At 37.1% G+C, this 13,759-nt stretch overlaps 1 protein-coding gene across 1 annotated transcript in view; it reads left to right on the forward strand.

Annotated features, from left to right (window-relative positions):
- The window catches only part of LOC125225271 (atrial natriuretic peptide-converting enzyme), a 181,743-nt gene that overhangs the window by 73,744 nt on the left and 94,240 nt on the right, over positions 1 to 13,759 (forward strand). Inside the window, exon 6 of the mRNA XM_048128888.1 lies at positions 10,028 to 10,168. Within this exon, the coding sequence (XP_047984845.1) occupies positions 10,028 to 10,168 (141 nt within the window). The remainder of the gene's footprint in view (positions 1 to 10,027; positions 10,169 to 13,759) is intronic.

A 13,759-nucleotide genomic window follows, 5' to 3' on the forward strand; every position in this document is an offset into this window, starting at 1 on the left:
TCTCGGAGCTGTCGCCAAGTGATGATACGAGTCCATTCATCTTGTGTTAGCGATATCAATAAAATAAAACAATGATAAGGATAAAATAAAACAATGACTGCCTATTATCATTGTTATATGACAGATTGAAAACAAAAGTGAGAAAAAAATAGAATTTTTTTTTTTTCAAATTTCTTCCGGTTTTCATGTAGAAAGAATATTGAAGGTTGAATTAAATACAATTTTATTTCTCTTTAATACAGAATTAGCTCCATGCAAACACAGCTATAAGTTTGAAAACTATAAAGGTTTTCATCAATGCCTAGTATTATTTGACCGCGAGTGTAAGTATTGGCCGAAAATCACTCTAAATCTCACGGCGCTCTCAACGGTTGCGAACACTTAATTTCGCAATTGGCTCTCGGCTCCCGACATTAACAGGCCAATTCCACCTTCCACTGATATCATTAGGACATCTGAAGGATGTTATTTAGATATCGTCTACATCTCTCATGCTTTCCCGTGGCGGTTCTGGCACAGCGAGACGCACGGTCACTGAATGATATCGTTCTGATGTCGGTGTTCGTTTCAATTTCTTCGTGAGTTCGGATTTCCACACCACTCGTCCGTTAGTTAAAAGGTTCTTGATGTGTCTCTGTACAGCTTTACTTTTGAATAGGACAATTAATAAGGTTTTGGATACATTTTTAACCGTCGCCTCATTACATATCTCTCAAGAAGGACGGTTATCAAGTCGTCTGTATGTTTTTTTTTTTTATGTTTGTTCCTCGATATCTCCGTCGTTACTGGACCGATTTTGAAAATTTTTTTTTGATTGAATGTATATGCATACAGATTGGTCCCATTTTTCTCAGAACCCAGTTCTGATGATGGAATCCTGGAGAAATCGAGGGAACTCCTCGAATCTGAAAGGCATACATATGGTGATTTTTGTGTTTTTAAAGGAACAGCATGCATTTAGATATGGAACAGTGACATTTGGTGCAGTGGAACTGCTGATGATGGCCAGAACGGAACTCTTCAAATCTGAACGGCATGCTTATAGTGACTTTGGTATTTTTATAAGAATAGCATGCACTTTCGTCCAGAACAGTGACATTTGGTGCAGTGGAATTGCTGATGATGGTCAGAACCGAACTCCTCAAATCTGAACGGCACGCTTATAGTGACTTTGGTATTTTTATAAGAACAGCATGCACTTTCTTCCAGAACAGTGACATTTGGTGCAGTGGAACTGCTGATGATGGCCAGAACCAAACTCCTCAAATCTGAACGGCACGCTCATAGTGACTTTGCCATTTTTATAAGAACAGCATGCGCTTACGTCTAGAACAGTGACATTTGGTACAGTGGAACTGCTGATGATAGTCAGAACCGAACTCCTCAAATCTGAACGGCACGCTTATAGTGAATTTGGTATTTTTATAAGAACAGCATGCACTTACGTCCAGAACAGTGACATTTGGTGCAGTGGAACTGCTGATGATAGTCAGAACCGTACTCCTCAAATCTGAACGGCACACTCATAGTGACTTTGGTATTTTTGTAAGAAAAGCATGCATTTAAGTTCAGAACAGTGACATTTATTTAGTTATGTTTGTTAAGCATATTGAGTTTTCAAGTCAAAGTTTGTCAAGCTTCGATTTCTTATAATATAATCGGATTCATGAGGAATTGAGGAAACTCCTCAAACTTTAACGTTATACGTATATTCATTTGTGTTGCCATCTAATAATTAAAGCATTAAAAGCAGTTTTAAAAAATACTTACACATTTCTACATAATCCAACATTCGCAAGTAGCTTTCACCAGAACCCGAAAGGGGACGGTTTTTTTTTTCTTAAAAATTATCTATTTTCAAAACCACATAAACACGGAGAAACAACACCTTCATGTTAATTGTTAGAATGAGGAGGCACACTGACATTTTATCCCGCCCGGGGGCAAGTTTCTGCATGTCACTGTCATTCATATGTGAGAGAGAGAAAAAACATATCATCTTCTCGCTCTCACGTATGGACTAATAGGGTGGCGCCATCTGTCATAACCTTTGAGCGTGCCCCCTCATTATATTTCTTCCATAATGTCGGTATGAAACAAAGTCATTTCATAAGTATTTTATCTGACTTCAAAAAAAAGAGGAGGTTCTCAATTTGGCTGAATGTTTATTAGTAGATAAATACGCACATATTGATGTAGTAATAGTTAGAAAAACTCAATAAAACGAATAGAAGTATCGATTTAGGTTTCTGTATGGAATGAGAAACACCAAAAATATAGCTTTTCCATAATAAAAAACATATTTGTCAGAAAACTTTCTCCTTTAAAGTTTAGGCTAGAACGTTGTAACTTACATTTATTACTCCTTCAGGTAGATCCACTTGTGTTGTTTCAAGGTTCGTCTAAACATGATTTACGAGTATGATTTACGTTAGAAAGTTCGCTGTTCACTGACATAATTAATTTTACAACTGATGTGACTGACACAAAGTTTGAAGTTTGTTTCTTGCCGTTATGTTGGCTAACGAGATCAAGCTATCTCAGACTAAAGTAAATAAGTCTACTGCTGGGTCTCTCTAACTCACAGTTTACAGGCACAAACAAGCGTATCTTACATAGTTTTAATAACCCTAAAAATTAGATCTGTATATAATATAGACCCGATTTTTCAGTGTCAACTGTAACTGAGAGATTAAGGAAATACAACTCTTTTCGTTTTCACTTACATATTTAGATATAAATTCAATTCCGTGCACTCATCAGAGTACGAGTACCGGGTGGCTAGCCGAATGGCACAATCGCTCACGAAACGCTCACGAAACGAAGCGCTAGTAGATATCTATCTCTATCGCGCTTGCGTATTGGCGCGACAGAGCCAGCGGCGTATCGCTTTCGTTTGCCGTCGGAGAAATGCCATTCGGCTACGGGGCCAGGCCCCGTAGCCGAATGGCATTACTGCGACGCGAAACGCCGCAGAAATGTATTCTGGCTCTGTCGCGTCAATACGTGTGATAGAGATAGCTACGAAAGAGATATTATCGTGAGCGTGTCGTGTGCTTTTGTGCATTCGGCTACGCACACAGGGATGGGCAGCAACGTACACGTCGAGTAAGTATAAGTTTTATGTTCCCCTCCGCGGGCAAAACTGATTACTAACTAGTTGCTTATGGGGAAGTAAAAATAGCGGCTATAGAACTAAACTAAACTAATTTACCTCAAAACTAAGTCGAGGAGACGTCTCTTTACGTTGCAATACGCTATAAAATAACTTAGGTCATGATTTTCTTATAATTACCTGATGTTTTATATCGTACAGGGTACTTTTTATACAGACGAGTTTCTTCTTGGTACTATCTATGCTATTGGCATTTGTTATCACTGCCGCAACTGAATACGTTTGACGTCTGAATGACTATTTTCTAATGAGAATGAATCTGAAGTTCCTTTAAACTTTATCTGTAAGTATTAACTAATAAAATAAAACAATTAGTTTAAAAGAAACTGTCTGAGTACCGATTTGAAGAACCATCAAGTGTTTCCCGAAGTAATCTTGAAGTTAGATACCTAGAGATACTTGTAAGATAATTAAAAGAACCTTGAACTCTAAGCTAACTTGAAGTAAATAAAGTCGAACAATGTTCCCGCGAAGGTTTTTAAACACTTTAGCAGTAAAACGAGGACGTGCCAGCCCTTCAAACGATTAGTAATCCCTACTTTATAGAGCACTTTGTAAGTTCTATCAATTAGAATATCTGATGAAAGAAGTATTGAGCTGGAATTAAAACAGACGAGTTTTGTTTCTGTTTAAATGTTCTCCCGAGTGTCTGCCGGCCTACCCGAGGGACAATCGCTGAAACGCAGTCTAGCTCTGTTGCACCCTTGCACCATTGCAGTAGAGCGATAAGGAGAGTTAGCTACGAATGCTACGATACGTTTTGGAAGCGTAAGCTATTGTGACGTTGGCTAGGTACTCTGGGGCTTAATTATCGCTCGAGTTCGGAATTTCTTTATCGCTTTTGAATGACGTTACAGACATTTAGTGACTATTGTATTTTGTTAACTTTAAGGGTTTACTTCAATTATATTGAAGTCCTAAAGGATTTACCTTATTCAAATAACTAACTTTACAGACATTCTTTAATGTTGTAAATTGGAATGTGCTTCAATTCGGTTTATATAAACTAGCTACATTGTAAACAAAATTTACACACCAAGTCACCATACTATAGATAGGTATAGTATTCATTATTTTAGTTGATGGAGATCTTTTCTTAACGAATTAAATAGGTTTATATCAGAACATGATTTTGTTACTAATTAAAGTAGGTACATATTCATCAAATCCATGATTGTAAATATTTATAGAATAGATGCATGTTAGATTGTAAGTAATTATTGTAAAATTTGCACGCCACAAGTGGCAGAATTGTGCGGGATCTAATAATTTTATATACACGACATCTGTAATAGCTGTACCATGATTCTAGCAAATAAAGAATACATACATACATTACTACAGTGTCCTTTAGAACAGATTAATTAAATTCTACTGCAAGCCTTATAACAATACATCATCAGCCCTCTAGTAAATTGGTACTACCTACTAAAGATTGTCCCAAAGTTTAGAATCTAAACAAAAGTTAACGTCGCAACCAGCATTATTAAAAACTAAACCGCTGTACACACGACAAACCCATCCCGAGTAAACAGCAATATGGAGATGTACGCGTACCGTGGTCCCGACTATGTCGACGTGCCCTAAAGCATCTTACGTGAAGCAAACATGTAAACAGGCGATTGAAGATATCGAAATATTCTCAGAAAACGATGGATTTTATCCTCTTAGTCCCTGGGTGCAAATGTTTGTACATATTTTCAAATCTGTTTTGAAATATTATTGTGTTACAAAAAAGGTCTTAAATTGTTTTGAGAAAAAAAAATCGAGGCTAATAGTAGTTTATGCAACAGGCGTTTAAAGGAGGTCAAAAAAGACTATTAATAGTGGCGTGGGTAGCCGAAAATTGTTAATAAAGACGCCACGAGTATTTTTTGACTCAGTTAAACACCGTTGCATACAATACTTTTTCCTCGACCATGCAATTAGTTTTTAATAGTTTTCTAGAATAATTTTCGTGAAATTCAAACTCTATCCTGTATTTTGACGCAAAGGTTTTCACTGTCCGCCCAGCTGCCCAAAGCCATCCCGCGCACACGCGCAGTATCGTTATAACAATTCGTTGCCATGTTTACAGAGCCAAACATTGCGTTTTTTGAATTTTTTCGTTACTGCACGCATGCGCGGAAAGCCGGCAAACGCTGGCTTTGGGTAATAGGCTTTTATGTAGGGTTTTAAAGATCTACGCACGACTCTGTAAATGACGAATAACAGTTCGGGAGTAGAAAAAATATTTTACAGACTTACGTAACGCGGATATTCGTTTTCGTCTCATAAAAATAGGTATTACTCCATTTTATGGCATATTTGCAAATAAACTAATATTTCAATAGATTCTACGAGAAATATAAGAAATCGAAATATTCTAAGATAATGATGGATTTTAATAACTACATTACCTTACTTAGATCTACTCTACGTTATCCGATAAATATTTTTTCTACTCCTGTAGTGTTATTCGTCATTTATAGTGTCGTGCATAGATCTTTAAAACCCTACATAAAAGATGCCTGCCAGTGCCCGGCGCCCCGCGCACCCACGCATACGATATAGCTCTTAAAGTATTGATAGGAAGCCTTTATTGGATATAGCGGGGGTGTGCGGGGCGCCGGGGGCTGGCGGCGGCGCGGGGGTGTGCGAGCGACAGGGTGAGTGCAGGAATATAGCGGAGGCCGCGTCAAAATACAGGAAACAGTGCGAATTTCACGAAAGTTATTCCAGAAAAACTATTAAAAAGTAAGTGCATGGTCGTAGAAAAAGTATTGTATGCAACGGTGTTTAATTGAGTCAAAAATACTCGTGGCGCCTTTATTAACAATTTTCGGCTTGGCCTCAAATTGTTACTCACGCCACTCGTCTTTTATGACCTCACTTAAACGCCAGTTGCATAAAATACTATTAATTTCCGTTAGCCTAATCTATACCTACACATTTTTTCTGGAGGCATATATTTGCTAAATGACGGGTTATTTTAATTTGAAATACCTACGTCATTTAATAATATCAATGGGCATATCATTGTTATAAGGCTACATATAAAATTTTAAATGTCATATATTTACATAATAAGGCTAAAACATTATATTAATCATTAAAAATAAAATACAATTAAATTCATGTCATATATTTAATTACTTGTACTTAGAAGTGGCCTTTTCTGTAAAAAATATCTAGAAACTGCAAATCTTCTTGTAGGAAAATATTTAATAAGACCGCCTGTTGTCTGCTTCTATTTATAATCATTTGTTTTGTCTCCACTGTATCTTTTGCTGAGGTGTGCCTTTAAAGAGTATTCTATCTATCTATCTATCTGCTGCCGGTCTTTTTAGATTATCGTATTTATTATGTCCGAGGGCTCCATGATCGCATTTTTTTACTTTTAAAATGGAAAAATAAACTTTTGTAGGTAGCACTCGAGCACAAGACCTCTTTTCTCGACTACCTGAGCCACCAGACCTCATAATACGTCGTCAAGAGCAGCGATGCAGGGTCTTTGAGGTCAAGTGTCATCCAAGACAGTCATGTTCCACATCTAACCCTTAACTAAGATATGCAAAGGGTCACCTATAAAGGAGATTTTTTTATTCGTCTACTAGTACTAGTCTGGCGCAGTCGGTAGTATAACCCTGCCTGCTACGCCGCGGTCCCGGGTTAGAATCCCGGTAAGGGCATTTATTTGTGTGATGAGCACAGATACTTGTTTCTGAGTCATGGATGTATTCTATATAAGTATTTATATATTATATATATCGTTATCTGAGTACCCACAACACAAAGCCTTCTTGAGCTTACCGTGGGCCTCAGTCAATCTGTGTAAGAATGTCCTATAATATTTATTTATTTATTTTATTATAAGTTACCTATTCAACATTTTTTTATATATTTTTTGATACCTATGTGTTGTGTATTAAGGCTATACTGTAACATTACTCTTTTCCATGTCTATGGCACTTCCTACTCAACTATTATGATTTTTTCGATACGGTTTAGGCAACTACCTGTAATAAATTCGAAAATAGAACTTCATAAATGTCAGTAGATCGTTACATTATATGTATTTCATATAAAACCATAGCAACAATTCGTTTTGGCAGTTCAAAAAATTCAAATTGATTAGAATGTTAGTCAGATACCGTATTCGTTGTTCGATATTTATGTCACTTAACTTCAAACTCGGGTTAATCCATTCTGCTATAAAGTTGATTATTTTTTAGATTTTATATGTTTTTATACATAATCAATCTTAATGTTGAACGGATTTACCCAAGTTTGAAATTTAGCGACACACTTAGTTTCCTATTGCGGGAAATAGTTTCGTATTTGCCACATTGGTCCGTTTTGCCTCTGATTGGGGGCGAACAGAACTCATTAGAACACCCTTCACGGATGTCGATCAGTGGAGCTAAATACGAGTGAGTACCTACAGCTTTGGGCCCAGAGGTTAAATAAACTGTTTTTATTTATTCACCGTGTATGTATAACGGGTGTTTCTTGTAACACGAGCAAATAGGAACGTAGATTGTACTCCTAACGATACTTTCAATAATTATGAAGATTTCTCTTATGTACAAATTTAATATTATCTTCAACGTACGCCAGGTAAATCCGACTCCCCGCAACTCAGAAACAGGCTAGTGCCACACTTCGGACACTGGCGATCAAATATATGAAAGAGGCGCGTTCCTAGCACACAGTCTAAGCTCGTATAGGTGAACGCGTACCATGCTTGTGTGAGTGAGATATGTCAGATCGACTGGTAGCGTTTTTGACAGGTGGTAACTGTGAGGTAACCGAGAGGGGGTGGGCGACACTTTCAGCGGGAAGCGGGAGTGGCCATACTGTACAATAGTACTTTTTATTATACTGTGCTAGTGCGGATACTATTACATGTTTTATTCTTCTTCCTTATTATTTAACTTATATCGCGATCAATTTGAAACCCCATCCTAACTACAAATTCATGGAAATATACATTTTGGGTAAATCGCCATTCGACGGAAGTATTTACTAGTCCCTGGTAAATTGGTTCTTAGTACAGGCTTTGAACTGCAAACATTGGGTCCTGCTCGTCCGTGATCGTAATCAAACGGATTCAGTAAGTGCTGGAGTGTGCGTCTGTTCACTGAGAGAAAATACAACCAGTTTTCATGTTCGTTCAACAAGTTTTTTGGTTAAAATAGCGCGTATACGTGCTCTTTGGTTCAAACAACAAGCTACTTGTCATTTGAATCGGCAATATATTTGAATCAACAAGTCGATTTTATAAAAACAACCTGACACATATTGTTTTAAACATACGTTTGGCTGATTCAAACGGATAAACCGCAACAAATCGAACTTGTTAAATTCACAATGCAAATTTCTCTCAGTGTTTGAGCACGTGTTTGCATGGACATGGCTACTGCTCTACGGTTAGCAATAAAAATATATAAGTGTTTGAAGTGTCAAGAATATGTATACACCAGCAGCGGCTGATCCATACAAGCCGATTCCCACAGGTTTGATTACTAGTAAAGTACCTAATGTAAGTAGGTTTCTTTTTGCTCAGTGTTGCCTAGCAGAAATTTTCACCAGCTGCCACTGGTATACACTCTCATCGTTAGCAGCCTATCTTCGTCCATTGCTGGACATAGGCCTCCCCCAATGCACGCCACTGCTCCCGATCTTCAGTTAATCTCATCTAGCCCGCACCAGCTAACTTGCGGATGTCGTCTCTCTATCTTGTCACACGGCGTCCTACACCACGTGTGCCGAATCGCGGTCTCCACTCGAGAACCTTTCGGCTGAGTCTGTCCTGCGACTAACGTGACCAGTGCACACACACTGTATACACTCTATTGCCTTAAATTAAAACCTTGTACACATATGTATGTATGTATGTAAACACTTTATTGTACATAAGACAAGTTAGGACATAGAAATACAGTATAGTTATGGTGTACAAAGGCACATATTTAAGTAGTCTTTCAGAAAGGTTTCTTCAAAGTAAAATAATTTTTATCTACCTACCGTTTTAGTAAGAATAAATCAAAATATGAATTTTATGAAGTTTCATTAGGAATGTAATCCTTCTATAATATTTCTGTAATCATACTGAGAAATCATGCAGTAAAACAGCTAGAATATTATTTTATTAATTTGAGATGTTGTTATTACAAAAAAGTTAATTAATACTTGTCAAACAAGCTAGCGAGCCTCCCTGGTTTCTTGCCAGATGTTTGTTTTATGAAAGGCTTTTTGTTTCTTTTCATCATTTTGCCATAAATAAGAGGCGTATTCGAAGGAGATTCGAAAAAGAAAAACCTAGTTTTTGTATAGGTCTAATGAACTACCAATAAGTAGGTACACATACACAATAAGAACTACCAATATGTATAATTATAAAAACCATTGTAACTTACGCTTGATTCAAAATGAATGTAGTGGATAATGCATCGTTGCTGGTGAATTTCCCATGTGACTCCTGTTTCAGAGGGTTAATACTCTTACAATAAATACCATATTAGGTGCATTAGGGTAATTCCGAAAGTCGTCTAATTGCGAAAGTCGCATAAAAATCACCATTATTTCCATCATATCAAGATTCCCCTTTCGGAATTACCAGAGCTTTTTTGTCATTCGTAAGTACCCTAATCCACCTTACCTATCTATATTTCATATTATGATATCCTAATATCTATATTTAATTTCATTTATGGTGTATTGTTAGCATAGTATAGCGACTACTGGATTGCTAGCCCCGTAGGTAATTTCAAGTCCCACCCAGAAGTCTCTTTCCTTTGTAATATATCTCTAAGCTTAGTAATGAAGTAATGATGAAAACAAATGAAAGCAGTACCTATATGTGAACAGATGCTACGCGACATGCGGGGCGTGAGCAACGAGGGCTCACCGCACAAGTTCCGCGTGATGCAGCTGGCGCTCAACGCCGTCGCTCTGCTCGCCATCACTGGGGCGCTGTTCGCGTACTTCAGGGCCAACCCCGCTGTGCAGGTATGTCAATCAAACAATCTCTTCTTCTTCTTCCTTCGTCTTCCTCTTACATTCTCCTCTATGTTTCGTCATCTCAACACTTACATCTTTCTTTTTCATATCCTCTTTCACACAATCCATCCATCGTTGTTTGGGTTTACCCTCCTCTTCATCCATCAAAATTAATCTGCCATTCATCCCTCCTCATTATATGACCGTACCACGCCAACCAAACTTTCCATGTTCATTCTTGATCCGATCCATTCTGGTCACTCCACACATCCATCTCACCATTCTCATTTCCGCTGCGTGCACTCTTCTTTCATCCTCCACCTTCGTCGCCCAGCATTCAGATCCATACAAAACAACAGGCTTTGAAGGATCTATCAAACGTATTTATTTCGTTATTACAGATAACAGCAATATTCGGCAAAAAACTGGCCCAAAATACAGTGTTCAAAATGAGTAAATTATGACACGAGTCCTAGGTTGATCAATGATCATTACTTCGCTTTTCGGTGAAGGAAAACATCGCGAGGAAACCGGACTAATTCCAATAAGGTCTAAAGTAGTTTACCCTTCGGGTCGAAAGGTCAGATGGCAGTCGCTTTCGTAAAAACTAGTGCCTACGCCAAATCTTGGGATTTGTTGTCAAAGCGGACCCCAGGCTCCCATGAGCCGTGGCAAAATGCCGGGATAACGCAAGGAGGATGATGATGACACGAGGCGAAATGTGTGCCTTGGACACGTGTTTCATACGACGTTTTTCAACACACTTGTGAGGAATACAAACGAAACTAATATTTTAATTAGATTTTATTGGCTAAAACAGTTAGTAAAAGTCCAAAATCTAGCTAGATAGACATATATATCTTGTGTGACGAAAGCTATATTTCTATATTAAGTATGTTGAAATATTTGGCAACCAATTTAGCCATGGAATTTAAAAACAACCTGAAAACTTTTTGAAAGCATTCTAAAGGTACGTTATATAAACGCTTTACGCTTTACAAAAATTTAGCTGTACAATCGTTTTTGTTGTAGATTGTATTGCAGAAGTTTTTTTTTTGTAAGCAGAGCCCGCAGCGGTACAAAGGCTGAATTATTGCCGTCGCCTCTTGACAAATTCTTGGCGCCAGGGCTTCTTTGTGCCTTTGTTTCCATTTCATGTGAAGAGAATGCTAAGTGTGAAAATTATACACATCGTACAAATATGTAAAATAGACTAAGACCTTTATAAAGTGACGCTTCTTGGGGAAATGTAGCCTAGAGTTATTTGTGTTTCGTGTGCGTTTAAATTGTGAACAGTGGCTATAATGTAATTTCTTCAAAAATGTTACATACGTTTTAATTTCAGCTGAATTTATGTACGCTGTGTTTCAAATATGTCTCATTGCTGCATTATAAATTTCAACTTAAAAAAAAATAGATTTATCTAATTATATAACACACTTAACGGTAATATTTTTACATGTATCAGTGACATACCATAAATAGACAATTTTTTTTGTTAAAATGCTCAAAGATTGGTTCTTAATTCTGTCTCGAAGTGTCAGGCATTTTGTATGTTTTATCCCTTACTGGCGCAAATCATCATGTCAACGTCTTTAATCCATTGCCTACTTAATTACTAACTTATAGAAATACATAAAGGCCATAGACATAGAAAAACATAGAAGGTTATGAACAGGAAGTAAATAATCTTGTTACCCTATATACACTGTACACTCTCATGAAACATACCGTAGAAACAGGTATAGTTAGCTATCAATCAGTACCGTCATGATACAGCTTACTTACACTGTCACACTAACTATCTGTCATATACTTGTATTGTCGTAGTGGAAAGTGACGTAGTGGCACGATGACATGATAAAGCCATCTTCTAGGGTTTCTACAATCTATAATATACGTACGTACATGCAATATGGGCGATTCTCAGGGATGACGTTCGGTGCCTGATTTCGGTGCTGATTTTTATTTACTACTTTATTAATATGTCAGTCAATTTACTAAAATCTAGCCTAAATATAAAAAATATTGGTGGTGGAGGCCTCCATTAGAACCTTATAGTTCGTAAGAAATCTGACATTTTAAAATCACCGAAATTATGTAATCAATTTGCCCCACCGAATTCAATTTTTTACACATTATTTCACATTTCTATGTTAAAGCAGCGTCAAACTAGAACTTTTATGGTGACAATTCGCTCTACTGAACTTTAGGCTGAAAAAATATTGCAGGTTATTAAAATTATTCTTTACAGCGGCCAATCAAATCCCTTACGCAAAAGCCTTCTTGTGAAGTCGTAGTTAATTAGGTAATTCGTGGTACAATGAGAGAGCGCTTGCGGATTTGTAAGTAGTTCATTATTCCAAAAAGTAATGTTTTGCCGGATGTAATTAAGTATAGCCGTGAGTAAAAGTTAAGAAGTATATAACCTATGTATAATGAAATGTGGTTATGGTGCCCTTTCAATTAGTACATCCTGTCATCCTAGTTTCATTTTATCTTTTTTGGTTCGTTCATAAAGTCCAATCACTAAGTTGTCAAGTCAAACGTTCGTGTCGTGTCCAACGTATAAACGAAACTGCAGATTGTTTGTGTAATTGTACCTCTAGATATATGTATTGACTTTCAAAGTATTGGTATAACCCATTTTGAACAAAGGAGTCGTTCCAAAATGTGATCATTCGATTAAAAGTGTAGTAAGACATGCATCTTAAGGAATTTTGTACATTTGCAAACTTCATGTTCAATGTTATCTCAATCGGAATTTCGGATCGCAATCGGATATTTGATTTTATGTTACAGACTCACTGATCCAGCCACTGAAAGACTTAATTTATTGGCTCAATAGGCTTCCCATCTTTTTCGACTAAGTTATCCTCATGTCCGCGAAATGAAAGCTAATCGGATAAGACTTGTTACTTTGAGAGTACACGAAGAGATTAAAAAACAACCGTTAGGAAACCCATACTTACAGCAGTAGCTCCCTTATTAAAACGTCGTATGTCGTATGGATAATACGTAACATGTATCGTTTTCGTAGTGTAATCTTGGCGACGTAGGAATTCCCGGTTTATAGATCACTTATCTAGTAGTTAGACGGAGCAACGCTTGGGTTTTCCCCAGACTTTGAGGCACAAGTGGGAAAACCTAACGATGCATTCATTTAAGCACAACTAACTTTATGGTTAATGTTTTATCCGCGTACTATCAGCTGCAAAAGTTCATGGAGAACTTATAAATGAATTCATTGATAAATTCGCCATGCACTTTTGCAGCTGATAGTGCATAAGTGACATATTTTAAAACACTGTGGAATGATAGAGACATTGTCACTAACATACTACTTTGCACTGTCATTTTGACACAATTGCATTTAACATAGCCTTATTGTGCATTCGTATTCCCTAACAAACTTTAATATATCTACATCAAATAGGTACGATATAATATGGATTGGATATGACAGTGCCAAGAATTACGTTTTTGTATGAAGACACATCACAGTATAGTATGTACCGCCGTACAGCTATACACACTTTCTACAAAACAGTTTGACAGTGGTTCAAAGTCTTATCGTGATTTTTCTTTCAAATGCCGGAT

This window comes from Leguminivora glycinivorella, chromosome 4 (genome assembly GCF_023078275.1).
Source record: "Leguminivora glycinivorella isolate SPB_JAAS2020 chromosome 4, LegGlyc_1.1, whole genome shotgun sequence".
Taxonomy (NCBI): domain Eukaryota; kingdom Metazoa; phylum Arthropoda; class Insecta; order Lepidoptera; family Tortricidae; genus Leguminivora; species Leguminivora glycinivorella.